The 14,563-nt window shown below is 54.3% G+C and overlaps 4 protein-coding genes across 4 annotated transcripts; 2 read left to right on the forward strand and 2 right to left on the reverse strand.

Moving 5' to 3' along the window:
- Positions 1-384: 384 nt before the first annotated feature.
- ACET3X_005813 (mitochondrial 37S ribosomal protein uS4m) lies at positions 385-1,752 on the reverse strand (the record flags this gene model as incomplete). The annotated part of the gene is made up of 3 exons (XM_069451956.1): positions 385-1,179; positions 1,230-1,658; positions 1,711-1,752. 3 exons carry the CDS (start codon positions 1,750-1,752, stop codon positions 385-387), a joined length of 1,266 nt encoding a protein of 421 aa, XP_069306173.1.
- A 236-nt stretch (positions 1,753-1,988) lies between these two features.
- ACET3X_005814 (uncharacterized protein) lies at positions 1,989-3,510 on the forward strand (the record flags this gene model as incomplete). Its single annotated transcript, XM_069451957.1, has 3 exons — positions 1,989-2,302; positions 2,353-2,416; positions 2,467-3,510. The coding sequence occupies 3 exons, from the start codon at positions 1,989-1,991 to the stop codon at positions 3,508-3,510; spliced, it is 1,422 nt and encodes a 473-aa protein (XP_069306174.1).
- Positions 3,511-3,878: 368 nt separating this feature from the next.
- On the reverse strand, positions 3,879-11,861 carry ACET3X_005815 (uncharacterized protein; the record flags this gene model as incomplete). The annotated part of the gene is made up of 5 exons (XM_069451958.1): positions 3,879-4,741; positions 4,807-4,866; positions 4,915-5,205; positions 5,969-7,696; positions 7,745-11,861. The coding sequence occupies 5 exons, from the start codon at positions 11,859-11,861 to the stop codon at positions 3,879-3,881; spliced, it is 7,059 nt and encodes a 2,352-aa protein (XP_069306175.1).
- A 565-nt stretch (positions 11,862-12,426) lies between these two features.
- ACET3X_005816 (uncharacterized protein) lies at positions 12,427-14,113 on the forward strand (the record flags this gene model as incomplete). The annotated part of the gene is made up of 4 exons (XM_069451959.1): positions 12,427-12,527; positions 12,603-12,649; positions 12,728-12,951; positions 13,001-14,113. The coding sequence occupies 4 exons, from the start codon at positions 12,427-12,429 to the stop codon at positions 14,111-14,113; spliced, it is 1,485 nt and encodes a 494-aa protein (XP_069306176.1).
- Positions 14,114-14,563: the final 450 nt, after the last annotated feature.

The raw sequence follows: 14,563 nt of genomic DNA on the forward strand, positions 1-14,563 counted from the left end.
GGATTGGCCCACAGTAAGCATGGCTTTGGTAACATTACCAGCTTCGCTTGAAGCAATGTTGACGCACATGTTTTGTCGTGGTCAACGGGTGGTCAGAGGATACCACCCACTAATATATTCACGTCCTCATGTATGATACTAGGCCTATTGGCTCAGGAGGGATATACACATACAGGAAGCGTTCTTCATAAGCATAGTAGTAGCTACATGCGTAAGATTTGCATTAATAGCAAAGTCAGTAATACCAATTCATCGAAACAAACACTGACCATGGTTGTTATCGCGATACAACAAAGGTGATTATGTTATACAATTGCAATTCAGCTCCGCTACGAGCGGTCTATCTACATAATGTACAATCATGTTCCCCCACAGTCACCCGCTTTACCGGTTGCGCAGGTACCAGTTGAACGCCAACTGACCCGTCTCAATGTGGAAGGGCGTGGGCACCTCGGCCAAACCCTGTCTGGCGACGGGATGCCTCAGATACACAGCAGCGCAGATGTTTTGGTTGACTTCGAGATAGCGGGGGATAAAGGCAAATGCGCTCATGTAGTCCCTCGGCCGCCATGGCGTCGCGTACGGCGCCTGAGCGTTGCGCCTGTTCCATGCCGATGTGTGTTCAGTTTCTAGTCTGAGTTTCTCAAAGGCGGAGCGGAGACGCGCTTGGTCTTCGTCTGAGATGAGGGGTTCGGCGGCAGACGCGTCTTTGGGAGAGGATTGTGTGAGGGCAGCGGAGCGCTCGGCGATTTGGTGCTTGAGGAAGTCGAATTGCGTGTCGAGCGTGGAGACGGTCTCTGGGTTTGCGGTGCGCCATAGACTTATTGCTTTCTTGACGCTCTGGCGGAAAGCGCGAAACTTTTGCTTATCTTTTGCTTTGACGTCTTCGGCTAGGACGCCGTCGACTTGCTCCATCAAGTCCTGGAGTTGCTTCTTCAGCTCAGTGGGTGTGGGTTCTTCGCGTGTGGACGAGGATATGACCATGTCGTCATTTTTCGGTTGCTTGGGCGTCTGTCCACCACTTTGCTCGCGGGCTTCGGCGCGGGCGGCGGCCTTTTCCTTAGCGATACGACGCGCCGTCGATGAGCGTTCTTTCGGGGCGCCGGTTGCGAACATGACAGAGGAGGGCTCGACCTGGAACATGTCGCCTGGGTTGAGTGCGTAACCGGGGTAGACCATCTGCATGCGAGTTAGCTGCGAGGACTTGCAATACACGCGAATTGACGCACCTTCTTGCCGTTGACCTTGACCAAGCCGTGGACAACAAACTGCCTGGCCTGTCGGACACTGCTTGCGAATAGCGCCCGGAAGATGGCTGTGTCCAATCGCCTCTCGAGTGGGTAGTATGCCATTTGCATGTACGGTGTCATCGGTGGTGTCCGCGCCTTTTCCGGTGAATCTGCGCCCATTCCTCGTCCAGCTGCCTGCTCTGAACCATCGTGTCGGGCGAGATATCTATGGTCCATGGCCACTACCGCTGGCAGGTTCCGCTTGAACATGTGCTTCCACTTCTTCTCCCGTATGTGTTCGCCATGGTAGGCTCGTGTCGATGCCTTGGCCGTCCATTTCTGCTGGAAATATGTTCGGGTGGTGACGTTTGGGGCCTTAAGTTGCGATAGAGCATATAATGACCATCGTGACCAGTTCTGGCGGACATTCTGCACCCCGTCAGTCCGCCACTCTGTCCAATTCAGACAATAGCAAGCATACCAGCTTCTTTAGCGAATGGAACCTCGGCTTCTTCCTCGGCATGGTGAAGGCGGACCAGGAATTGGTGATATTGTTACAATAGCGGCCCACGCGGCGAGCGTAAATCTGGATAGCGGTCCGTGCCCGTCTGCATCGAAAATTCCCCACTAAGAACCATAGCTATCTCTCACCTGGCGCCCTTTTCTTTCCAACAACCTCCAACCTCTTTGTCGCGAACCTCAAACCGCCTTTTGCAGCTTCTTCTCACATACGCGATTCAGGCTGCATACATACTAAACATGGCAGACCAACAGACCACTGCTGCGCCAGCCGCAAACCCTGCTGAAGTCTCCAAGACTGAGAGCACAACCGACATCAAGTCTGAGTCAAAGGCTGAAACCTCCGACTCCAAGCCCGAGGACAAGGCCATCAAGAGCGAAAATGGCGAGGACAAGGAGGAAGTCAATGGCAAGTCCGAAGACAAGAACGGCCATCGCAACGACCGCGAAGACCGTGGTGACCGATCTGGTCGCAACGACCGCCGCGATGGTGGGCGCGGAGGTCGAGGTGGTCGCGGTGGCCGTGGCAACTTCCGCGACAACCGCAACAAGAGGTGCGCTCAAATGTTCGAGTCTTTGCCTTTTAGTGTTAATCTTTGCGCAGGCAGAACAACCAAGAGTTTGACGATCTTCCCGAGTCTGACGACCCCAACGAGATCCGCGCCCAGGTATGACTCCCACTTTACCATTCACGGTACGCCTGACTAACACTTCCAAGGTTGAGTTTTACTTCTCTGCACAGAACTTGGCAACTGACGAGCACATGTTCATGACGCTCGAAGGCCCCAAGAACACTCCTGTTTCCATCCACCATGTCTGCTCTTTCAAGCGCATGCGCCGCTTCAAGCCCTACTCCGCTGTTGTAAAGGCACTCCGCGAGAGCACCGATCTCGAAGTCGTTGATGATGGCGAGTACAGTAAAGCCGGCAGCGAAGCCGTCAGGCGCAAGGAGCCGATTTCCGTCCCCACTAAGGAAGGTGATGAAAAGAACCCACCCACCACAGAGGAGCTCTTCTACCGCCTCAAGAACAACTCCTCCAACAACATGGAGCGTAGCGCCTACGTCAAGGGCTTCGGCAGCGAAGATCAGGCCGGCCAGATCGCGCTCGAGAAGTTCTTCCGTCCTTACGGCGCAGTCATGGTCCGCAAGCGTCGCGAGAATGACGGTGCTTGGAAGGGCAGTGTCTTTGTCGAGTTTGACTCCGAGGACTCCCAGAAGCAGTTCCTCGAGCTTGACCCCAAACCCAAGTTCAACGGCAACGAGCTCGTCATCATGGGCAAGAAGGAGTACATTGTCATGAAGTGCGAGGAGAAGGGCATCAAGCCCGACTGGGAGCTGACCGAGGAGGAGAAGTACCAGCAGCGCAAGGCACAACGCGAGGCCAAGGGCGACTTCAGCCGCAGCGGCCGTGGAGGAGGTCGTGGAGGTCGTGGACAGGGCCGCGGTGGACGTGGTGGACGTGGTGGCAATGACCGTCGCGACAACCGCCGTGACCGCAACCGATCCCGCTCTCCCCGCAGGCGCCGCGATCGCAGCGCTTCAAACGGCTCCGTCGACGCCGACGACTGGAACAAGCGTCGCGACCGCTTCAAGGACGGCAAGGACGACCGCGCCAGCCACAAGGAGGACAAGAAGGAGATTGAGCGCGACGCCCACGGCGTTCCCATCGTCAAGGACACTTCCAACAAGCGCAAGGCCGACGGCGGCGAGCCCCAGGGCAGCCCCAAGAAGAGCAAGCTTGAGATCAAGCAGGACGAGTAGAGATGACTTCTCTGCTCCGTTCTTGCACATTTACAACACCTGTACCACTCCATGGAGTTGATCTGAAGTATATCGATGGGATGTTATTGCATTTGGCGGCGTTCAAGGACTATTACATTTCTACGGTCATCGATATGATACCTACTGGGTTTGGGCAAAAGTTTGTTTCTCTATCTCATGGATGAACCAGTCCGGCTGTATCTGGTACATACAGTGTCTTCGCTATTCAGACATGTAGTTGACGACGCATGAATAGAAATACTACCATGACATATAATATCTGTCAAATGTTCCTCATAACTAGTGCTGTGGTATTGTGTGCTTTGTCTCACTTGGTCTCATCCCTCTCAGCTCCACACACCGAACCTTCAGCCCAAGGTCGTAATCTTCTTTCCCCCATTGGGCAACTTCACCCTCAACACCGCTCCGGGAAAAGTCCTCCCATCAACACCCTCGTTCCAATTTGGCTGGTATGGCAGCTGATTGATATTCATATACAAGTAACCATCCTCACCAATCGACGCTCCATCCGGCCAGACGATACGCGGGTCCCTCACAAAAGGCTCTGTACGCAGCGTCTCCGGGTCATAAACATAAACTGCGTTATGCTCAGGCATGCACTGGTATATCAAACCGTTGTCATCGCCTTCGAAGCCATTTGCGTTTCCGCCCCGCTGACCGAGATTCGTAACGTTATTCGCGGCCATGATTTCCGCGAGGGGATCCGAGGAAGGCGTGAGAAGGTTCGCGGCAGGGACCGAGTACAAATAATCTGATGTCAAGGGGCTGTAGTAAATAGTCGAGCCATCGGCGCTGATCTGGATTCCATCAAGTCCTTCTCGTAGCGTCTGGATAGGCTGGCCGATTGTGCGTTGGTAGAATGGGTTGCCTTGGTAGGAAGGCACGTCGCGGTCTACGCGCAATGTAGAAGGGTGTTGTGTCAGTCTTCTCCAACTTTTGCTGGTACCCAGGTCGAGGATGATGAAGCCGGGACGTCCTTCGTCGCTGCTGTCGACAATGTAAGCGACACCTGATCCTGACGATGTGATGTTTGGACGCAGGTCGAAGCGGATGTCGTTCATGTAGGAGTCTGGGAAGTGGACGCTAGGTGAGAAAGTGTAGGTTGCGTAAACGCTGTCGTTTGCTAGATTGATACCGAGAATCTTGGGTCCACCTGGTTGTGCGTATGGCATCGATGGTGCGCCGGTTGAATTCATGATGGTGGGTCTTCCTAAAAGGTACGTATAAAAAGTTAGTGTATAGCTCACAGGTAGTTCGTACAGAGGAACCTCTTACCTGTGTCTACTACCCAGAGCGTCTCAGGTCTCCTGTCATTTTCTGGGGTAATATACAAAGCTTACACACTGATCAGCCCAGTGCTGTTCCTACTACCAAAAGGAATACCATTCCAGCTCGTGTTCAGCTGCGAAACAGGAAGGTTAAGGTCCGCGGATGGGTAGGGTGTTTCGGCAGTTTTGTTAACCACTTCACCGAGTGTGTAGGCGTAGCTGCCGCGTGTGTAGGTCGCAAAGAAACGGCCAGTGGACGAAATGGCGAGACCTATGGGCCACTGGGAGTAGTAGTAGTGGTATTCTTCTATCTCAGGGCCGTAGGACCCTGTGTCGACTCGCAGAATTGAGCCGCTGCTGTTTTGAAAAGCAACTTGCGCAGCTGCACTGACTGCTAAGGCTACCACTGGGAGGAGTGAGAATTGCATCTTCCGCGTGACGTTATCTTAACACTGTAGTGCAGTGACTGTCCTCTCAAGTGAAGACGGGACAAACTTCGTATATGGAAAGCATTTCTAGCTTCCTTCCGTTTCTGCATCGTGATGCCAGCCGTGAACAAGCGTCATAGCTTACACGTCCCTTACGTGGATGCCATGTGGTACATGCTAAACAGCAACGGCAATTAGATTCCATGACGTTGAGCAATTCCGGGTTTAAGCTTTCCACAGTCGTACCTGCATGAGGCGGCTCTGCCGATCGTGGTGATCCCGCAACTAAGTTGTCAGGCGATCACCATAATCATAACAGCAAAAAGACGAGTTGTATAGTATGCTGCTTGCTTCAATTCTTCCGCTCTAGTCTAACACATCAGAAAAATTGATAAGATCACGCGGAATTTGATATCGTGTTAGTGTACAACACAGCCAAAATTCGCGCCTACTAACGCCCATTAAACAAAGCCCGACCCCAGCGGCAATGCTTTGGAGCCAGAATGAGAACAAAGAGGCGCTGAACCAACAAGTAAACATGCCTTGCAGTGTCAAACCTAAAGAACAGAACATGAATCAGGAGGTGTCGAGTTTACGAACCATGGGAAGGAATTATAGGAGCATAGAGTGAAGAGCCACTCTACCGTCCACTTTTGCTGGCCCTTCTCTGGCCTGGGCTGCCCACGAAGCTGCCCCGTGGACTCCGACTAATTGCTGGCATGAGCGGCTGCTTCTTCATACCCAGCTTCGTCTCGAAGATGCGCCCGACAAGCGCTTGCACGCTTCTTTGTACATCGGGTGCCATTTCCGTACCGAGAAGTCCAACGACAAGCGGCGCAAAGATATCGACATTCTTTTCAAAATCAGTGTCGGGCAAGCCAGTGTATCCATCCAGTACGGTGACGACGACAGGGCGCCAAGTGACAATGTTGCGTTGTTGGGTCTCTTCGTCAAGATCGACATATGAGGCAATGATGTCCTCGCAGAGCGGGATCAGGGCAGCTTCCGTGTCGGCGCGTGAGGCAGCGCGGTCGTTAGACGTGTCGTGGTACATTCTGAACAGAATGCTCACGTACACTGACGCCGATCCACTTTCCTGCTTGAGCAAGTTTGGCGGTTGCTTCATGAAGCCTTCCCTGAACAGCCGTGATCGCAGGTCGCGATTCGCATTGAAGCGCTTAGCAAAATGGTACGACTTCTTGAGTACGGCCATAAGGCGGAGCAGTTCGCCGGAAGGAATCTTCTCATAGACGGCTTCGTTCGTGAAGAGCTCTTGTACTGTCTCGATCATGAGAAGTTGCAGGACGCATTTCGTAATGATTTGGTTGAAGAAGCGACGGCGGGCGGCTGTGACAACCACAGGTGGTTGCTGAAGACTTTGGTCGTCGGGACGGTAGTCTTCCAATTCCTGGGTCTGGCGCTTGGGTAGCGGCGATGGCATACGCTGCTCAACGCCACCACTGATGCTCGCAGAGTCCGAAGTCACTAGAGACGGTCGCCTTGCGCCAGAAAGGCCATTGATTCCAAGCGCGTTGTCCATCCTCGGTTCTTCAGTAGGTGTTTGGAGCGAGAGTTCGCCAGGTGGTCCGTCTCCGGTTGGCGTTGTCAGGTCTGACGTCTTGCCAGTACCGTTCGTCGAAGTGGTCTGTATAGATGAGCCGCCGGTCGCAGCAGAGAACAGGGCTGTTGCTTCGGTCCTTTGGAAGAGATCGACAAATGCCTTGACGATCTGACTCCAGTGATCAGCTTGGAACTTCTGAACGTTCTGCAAAATCAACTGCTGTAAGCAGTTGCTGCCGATGCGCGCTAAAGTGTCGTTCTCTTGGCATATACAAAGGGCAAGGAGATCGAGGAACCGGTCGAGCATGTACTCCAGCGAGTCGAAAAAGTGAGTGAAGAGTTTGATCATGTTGCGGAGAGCTTGAATCATGGTAGTCGAGAGCCACACTGAAAGTTCCTCATGGTTGAGAACCTTTGTCATCTCAGACTTTGACTTCAACACCATGAAGATGGGGTACAGAAGCTGTCGCCAAAGCATGTCCCAGAAATCCCGTGGGAAGTCGCCACCATAGCTAATTAGGGTATCAAACAGGTATTGCAACGCCCTTGACCGGACCTCTAGATCCTCACCAGTCATCAGGACGTCGTGGAAGGCGAAGAGAACTGGGAACCAGAATTGCTCTTCTTGCGTTTGGCGGCTAGGCTGCTTCGGAATCGAAGAGCCCTTTTCTGAGTCTTTCAAGTATCCAGCACGGGCGGATAGAGAGCACTCGGGTGTCCGTAACATCTTGGGCACAGACGACTTGAGCAGTTCTATTGCTTGTAGCGATTTCTTCTGGAACTTGAAGTTCTTCGAGAATTCCGTAAGACAGACGATAAGGTCTGCGAACGCGCCCTGTGAAATGACTACACCAAAGCGGGTATTGTATACCTGGGTGACGTTTTCGAATGCGAGGTTGACGATGCCCTCTGCTCTGTGTTAATGGCTGTACAAACAACAATGGAGAAATAACATACCGTACGGTTCCCTGGCAGCCACAGTGAAGACCCCGAACATTGTCTTCCAGCCAGATCGAATGTTCTCGCCTCGCGCTTGTATCATCTGGATCAAGCAGCGTAGTACCATGTCCTTGACCGAGACGACGTTTGTGTTGTTGATAATGTGCTCGAAAGGTTTGAGGAAGTCCTTCTGGAACTTGAAACCAGGCAGTTCTTCGATTTCCATAAACTTCATCGAAAGTTGCCGCAGTGAATTGAGAGCAAAGTAGACGACATTGGTGTTGGTGTGGCATCCAACCTCGTTGAAGTGAGCGCCAAGTACCTGCCAGATGTTGGTCCACTCAAAACGAACACGCGTCATGTTGTAACCACTGATCTCTACGAGCTTCTGCAGACTGTAGGTGCGAGGTGACTCGCTTTGCCCAGACGACTGGATCTCTTGCCAGCTGACTTGAACAAGCGCTTTCACAAAATCTACGATAGCTTCACCAGACAGGTTTGCGCTGTTGGTAAAGATCCGGTCCACTCCTCGAACGATGTCGGTGGAGCGACTCTCCTCAGCTACTTCAGAATGAAAGCTTGTAGTGCTTGCTTGTGATTTCGGTCTTTGACGGTTGGCCGGGACGTTGAGATTCTTGCGCGATTGTGCGGTGCCCGAACTCGACTTGAGCACGTCCGGCACGGCACGTTCGTCGATACCAGAAGAGATGAGTTGGAAGCGGTCCAACTGTGAGACACACGTGAGGACTTCACGCCAAGACTCCCGCAGAAGGTTACCCTCCGTCTGGGCAATCTCGATCAAGGCTTTCAACGCTTCCATGTTCCTAGCTTTCATCTCGCTCACGTTGTAGAGGTTGGTGAAGCGCGAGAGGAAAGCCACGAAAGCCTGTCGTGAGCTGTCGAGATCGAACAAGCACGATATCCGGATTGCTAGCTTGATGCCTTCAATACACAGGCGAACGATTTCGATGTTGTGGTCTTGAGCTTGGCCAGAGAGCGCAGTCAGAATTGGCATCCAACTGACTTCGAACATGGGCCCGACATGCTTGGAGGATGACGCGGGTATGAATTTAGAGACTGGAAGGGTTGTAGCTGTTCTCCGCTGAGCCCGAAGGAGCTGCTTGTAAAGTTGCTCAGTCTTGTTAGCCATTGCTTCCGAGGCTTGCACAATCGCCTCCCGCTGTAGGTCGCGGGCACCGCCTGTCAGGACTTGTCCAATACTAGACAATCCTCCTGCGGGTTGTTGGTTCAACAGTCCCTTGTCTGCAGCAGCCTCTTGCTCGGTGTTCAATACAATCTCATTCTGGGAGATCTCATCGTAGATGGCCTGTAGGTACTCATCCGGCAAATCGGCTGAGTCGTTGATGCCACGATTGTTCTTGATAAAGTCTTGCGGTGTCATACGAGGGCCTTTCATTTTCTTGCTATGTTGATCGACATTCAACATGATGACGGAATACGAAAGAACATATGCAGTATCGGCATTGGCATACGCGTTGGGGTTACCGGTGATGTACCGCTCAGCGAACTTGAGCATAAAGCGATCGATCTTTTGAGCTTCACCAGGTAAGCGGAAGCTTTGAAGGAAGCGCCGCAGGGCGTCCGTAAAGCGGGTTTTAGTAAAGTCCATCAAATCCACAAAAGCATGCATAATCGCAATGTTCTCCGGGTCACCCTCTCCCAGAAACTCTCCCAGTGCTGTTTTGTCGATCTGATCATTGTCGAGGAAGAAGCGAGCAATGTCCTCAGGCTTGTTCGAGGGGATAAAACCCTCTGCAATCAAGGTCTTTAGCCCACGCTTCGGCTTATAGTTGAACTGTCTCAACGCATTTGTGAGTGCGGTCTTCCTCTGTTTTGCCTTCTCAAGTTGGCTGTAGTCGTCCTCGGCAAGCGGCGTAACAGTCCCGGAGTCTGCTCCTACCATTGGAGACTCTGCGGCGAATCTGGTGTCTGTCGAAACTCGGAGGTCGTCGAGTGATGGTCGCAGATCAGGGTTGTTTTGCTTGGTGTTCTCAGGCAGGGCCTGTTGAGCCCAGTTGACGAGAGATCGGAGGATCTCGACTAGGGCCTCTAGTGACTCCTGCTTCATGGCGTACTCTTGCGGATAGCCATGCTCTGTGTCGTGCGACGAGTTCATAGAGACAGTCGTGAGTGATGGCGGTAATGTACCGCGGCTCTGCCAGTCCATCTGTCTCGATTGCTTCTCTCGCTGGTCCTGGTATGCTTGCTGTTGCATGGCTGTGATGGTGACGGGGTTGCTGGATATCTTGGACAGGTGTTCGACGACGCGCTGGAACATGTTGTCAAGTGCAGTGCGGTCGCAATCATAGTTGAGATATATCTCTACCAGTGCCCGGGGGTCTGCAGCAAGCCTTCCGAATATTGTCAAAATGTATTGCTTCTGAAATGCAGGAGCACTTCGCTTGTCTAACGTTGCAAGGTATATTTCCTTGAGGAACACCTCGACTTCCTTCTTGAGTGATATGCGCAGGTACTTGAGCATCTGCCAGAAGATCTCACAAGCGACTTCAAAGACCTGCTTCACTGAACTTGCGCCGTTGCGACTCAAGCTTAGGCAGAGATACTGCTTGACCGCTTGTATGAAGCTGGTTGGTTCATCGCTGCCGCTGCGAATGGTGGCATATGGGGACACGAAGACAGCAATGTTATTGAAGAGTATGGTGTGGATCATATGCAGAGAGAGAAGCTTGGAACGCATGCCCTGGGAGCGCACATCGTGGGCATGGTCCACTGTCAGGCTCTTTGTGCTCAGACGGCACATGGCTCTGAAGACGAGGTACGCGTCTTTGACAAATATCTCGTCCTCCTCCTCATCTTCCGTGTTGACGTGAGGTGAGCTCTCTTGCCCGGACGCATGGCGCGATCCAGCTTTGCCCTTGATGCGAGTTACCAGCGTTGGTGCGTTATCGTGTATACGGTCGTCGTTGAAGCTCATGTTGTTTTCGAAGCTTTGCAGTGTAATCTTGGGACCCGTGTGTCGGTCGACGGCCTTGTCGCTGGGTTCGGTGGTTTCAGCGTCGTGCTCGTCCTCTCCGTCTTCGCCATTGGCCTCGGAGCCATTGATGTCTTCTGTGCTGCTTTGATCTTGCTGCACACTCTCTTCCGACTGGCCCTTGTCGTTCAAGGAGGAGCGCGACAAGTTCAGCCGAGCCTCTTTGACAGCCAGTCTTGTCTTGACCCTCTCAAAGACTGTGCCGACCATCTGAGTCAATGCGCCCTGTGCGACCTGCTGGTTCGCGCTCGATTTTGACAGGAGAAAGATGTTGTACGTGAGTCGCACAGCCTTCAACAGTCCCGCTCCGTGCACAACGATCTTGTCGTTCAAGATGGCTGCCAGCAGCGACTTGACAATCTGCAGCTGCACTTCTGGCGCGGTAGCCTCGCCTTGGAAACAGTCGCATATTGTGTCTATAGCTCGTTCGATCAGAGGGGGCACTTCGCTGTTGTCGGCTCGCGGTTCGGCCGGCACGGAGAAGTACGAGTAGCTGATGAGCTTGCCGATGCAGTCGAGCGCCGTGATGGAGACGGGCACGTTTGGAGCCTCGGAGGCGAGCTGGAGCGGCTCGAAGAGCACCTCGGGGTTGATGCGTGCCGGGTCGCCCTCATTCTTGATTGCAGACAGGGCGGCATTGGTGCTGTCCCCAAGCTTCTTGTTCTTCCTAGCATCTTTGGAAGCTGCGATAGTCTCGAGCGCAGTGACGACAAAGACGAGGGAACTCCTCGTCGAGGGTCGCGTGGCGGTGGTGGCTACGGTAGACTGCGAGTCTGTTCGCGGGCGGTTATCGAGAGGCAGGCGATGGTCGAAGATCTGCTCGGACGACCGCGGCGCATCGCCCGCGTCGGGTACGTTTAGTGATGGTGCCTCGGTCGCGGGCGCAGGTGCGTCGGCACGTGTCGATGTATCCGCATCTTCCCGTGGAGCTTCCGGCGCTGGGGAAGACGTCTCCTCTCCCTCCTCTGATGCCTGTTCCGACTCGGAATCTGACTCGCTCTCGTCTTCTCCCTCTGTGTTGTATGGGTGTGTTTCCCGTGGTTCTTCTTCTTGTTGCTGTTCCATGCTCTCAGGCTTCTCCACCTGCTCTGTCTGCGTGGGCTGGGGGTCGGTGTCGGCCATGGTTGTTCACGTCCGCGAGATTCGTATTAGTACCCTGTCCTCAGCGACCATGGCGGAAGGAAGGAGCGACGCAAGAGGAGGAAATACAAGGCCGTGTGGTGGCTCGTACAGGCGCAATGCAGCACAGAGAGAGGGGAAGCGAATTGGCAACGGCACGTATGGTTGAGCGCGAATCCCCAAAGGTTGCTATGTGAGATGACACTCTGTGACTTTCCCTACTAGTTACGTACCCAACGACCAGTCCGCTGGTAGCGCGGGACGCTAGTGAGGCGCCACACTGAGGTCCCAGCCACAGCGAGCGGCGCCACACACGGTGACAGGGCGTCCCGGGAAATGTCGCATGCAGCAGAGAGGGCCATCGGGAGAGAACGCTAGTCGCCGGGTCTCCAACCAACTGCACTAAACTTTTCGTTGAACTGCCCTCCATCTCCTCCAGCTCCGACCAGCGCCTGAGCATACAGCTGCAGCTTGTCGCTCTCGCCCGACGACTCTCTTTCCACCCACCCACCCCACGCCTATTTTCGCTCGTCTCGAGTAAATCTCAGCGCACCGGCATCCCGACACAATGCCTGCCACGACCACTCTGCTGTCCCGGGCTGGAAGCCAATTGACCTCCAGAGGGTCAATTGCGCTGCGCGGCGCCCTCCCTGCCTCGAGATGCTCTGCGTAAGTTGCCTGCAGTCTTGCCTGCCTCGACGCCAAAAAAACCCGCCCAAGACGACAGCTGACACCTCCATCCAGACGCACACCAGCCCTGGCCGCGCTTGCACGATACTATGCCTCGAAATGTGAGCACCCTCACCGTCTTTCGCCCTCCGACCAAAAACTCCGGTGATGGTCGCGTTGCTAACGCCTCGTGTTCGCAGCCTACCCCCCGCACAGCGTTATCAGCATGCCTGCCCTCTCCCCAACCATGACCTCCGGCAACATTGGCGCATGGCAGAAGAAGGTCGGCGACTCGATAGCGCCCGGTGATGTCCTCGTCGAGATCGAGACGGACAAGGCACAGATGGACTTTGAGTTCCAGGAAGAGGGCACCATCGCCAAGATCCTGCGCGACGCTGGTGAAAAGGACGTCGCTGTTGGCAGCGTAAGTTCAGCCGCTGGCTCTCACAGGCATGCCATGCTAACCTTTGCAGCCCATCGCGGTAATGGTCGACGAGGGCGAGGACGTCTCCGCCTTCGAGTCTTTCTCCATCGAGGACGCCGGCGGTGACAAGAAGGCCGACACTCCCTCCAAGCAGGGCAACGCTGCTGAGGCCAGCGAGCCCCCGAACACTGGCTCCAAGACCGCTCCTCCTGCCAAGGAAGAGTCCGCGCCCACTGCCATCGAGTCGGAATCCACCGGTGACCGTCTCGAGACCGCTCTCCAGCGCCAGCCCGCTGTTTCCCCAGCCGTGAAGAAGCTCGCGCTCGAGAAGGGCGTCCCCCTCGGTTCCATCAAGGGCACTGGAAAGGGTGGCAAGATCACCAAGGAGGACATTGAGAAATACAAGCCTGCTGCAGGTGCTGCCCCCGCTGCTGCCTCCTCCGCAGCTGCCTACGAGGACACCGAGGCTACTAGCATGCGCAAGGTCATCGCCAGCCGTCTCACCGAGAGCATGCAGCAGAACCCCCACTACTTCGTCGCCTCCAACATCTCCGTCTCCAAGCTCCTCAAGCTCCGCGAAGCTCTCAACGCCGCAGCTGACGGCAAGTACAAGCTCTCGGTCAACGACTTGCTTGTCAAGGCCCTCGCTGTTGCCGCCCACAAGGTTCCCGCTGCCAACTCGTCATGGCGCGAGGAGAACGGCAAGGTCATCATCCGCCAGCACAACGTTGTCGATGTCTCCGTCGCTGTTTCCACCCCCGTTGGTCTCATGACTCCCATCGTCAAGAACGTCAACGGACTCGGCCTCCAGTCCATCTCCTCCCAGATCAAGGACCTTGGCAAGCGCGCACGCGATGGCAAGCTCAAGCCCGAGGAGTACCAGGGCGGAACCATTACCATCTCCAACATGGGCATGAACTCCGCCGTTGAGCGATTCACCGCCGTCATCAACCCCCCACAAGCTTGCATCGTCGCAATCGGCACAACAAGGAAGGTTGCAGTACCGGGCGAGGCCGAGGATGGCACAGCAAGCGTCGAGTGGGACGACCAGATCGTCATCACCGGCAGCTTCGACCACAAGGTCGTCGATGGTGCTGTCGGTGGCGAGTTCATGCGTGAGCTCAAGAAGGCCATTGAGAACCCTCTCGAGCTTATGCTATAATCTGATTCTATTTTCGGTGCATTTGGGATGAATGTGTAACTTTACTATTGGGCTAGATGAGATTGGATCTCAGGGACAGACGATCTTATGTACGGCGGATGGCGCACTTCTTCTATCCCCCATGATCATTTGTCCAATTGTCGTATTGCATGATAACTCCTTGTATGAAAAGATATCTCCCAACTTCCTCAAAACGTCTTTTGCCTTTACACCATCTGTTTGGTCACGCTGCATCCAGGCTGACGGTAGATCTAGACCGCGGTTTCCACTTGAAAGTTCTACACAGAACCGGGACGGCGGGCGCGCGATATAGCCGGCATGTGCTTGCAGGACAGTAGATGAACACTACATTCCAGGCTTACCACACCTTCAATAACCTCGTACAGCCCCACAAAAGAGGCGTTCGAGGAGTGTGTGGGGGACAGACGGCCGTTGCACAACGAGAGAGAT

Source organism: Alternaria dauci, chromosome 5 (assembly GCF_042100115.1).
Source record: "Alternaria dauci strain A2016 chromosome 5, whole genome shotgun sequence".
Taxonomy (NCBI): domain Eukaryota; kingdom Fungi; phylum Ascomycota; class Dothideomycetes; order Pleosporales; family Pleosporaceae; genus Alternaria; species Alternaria dauci.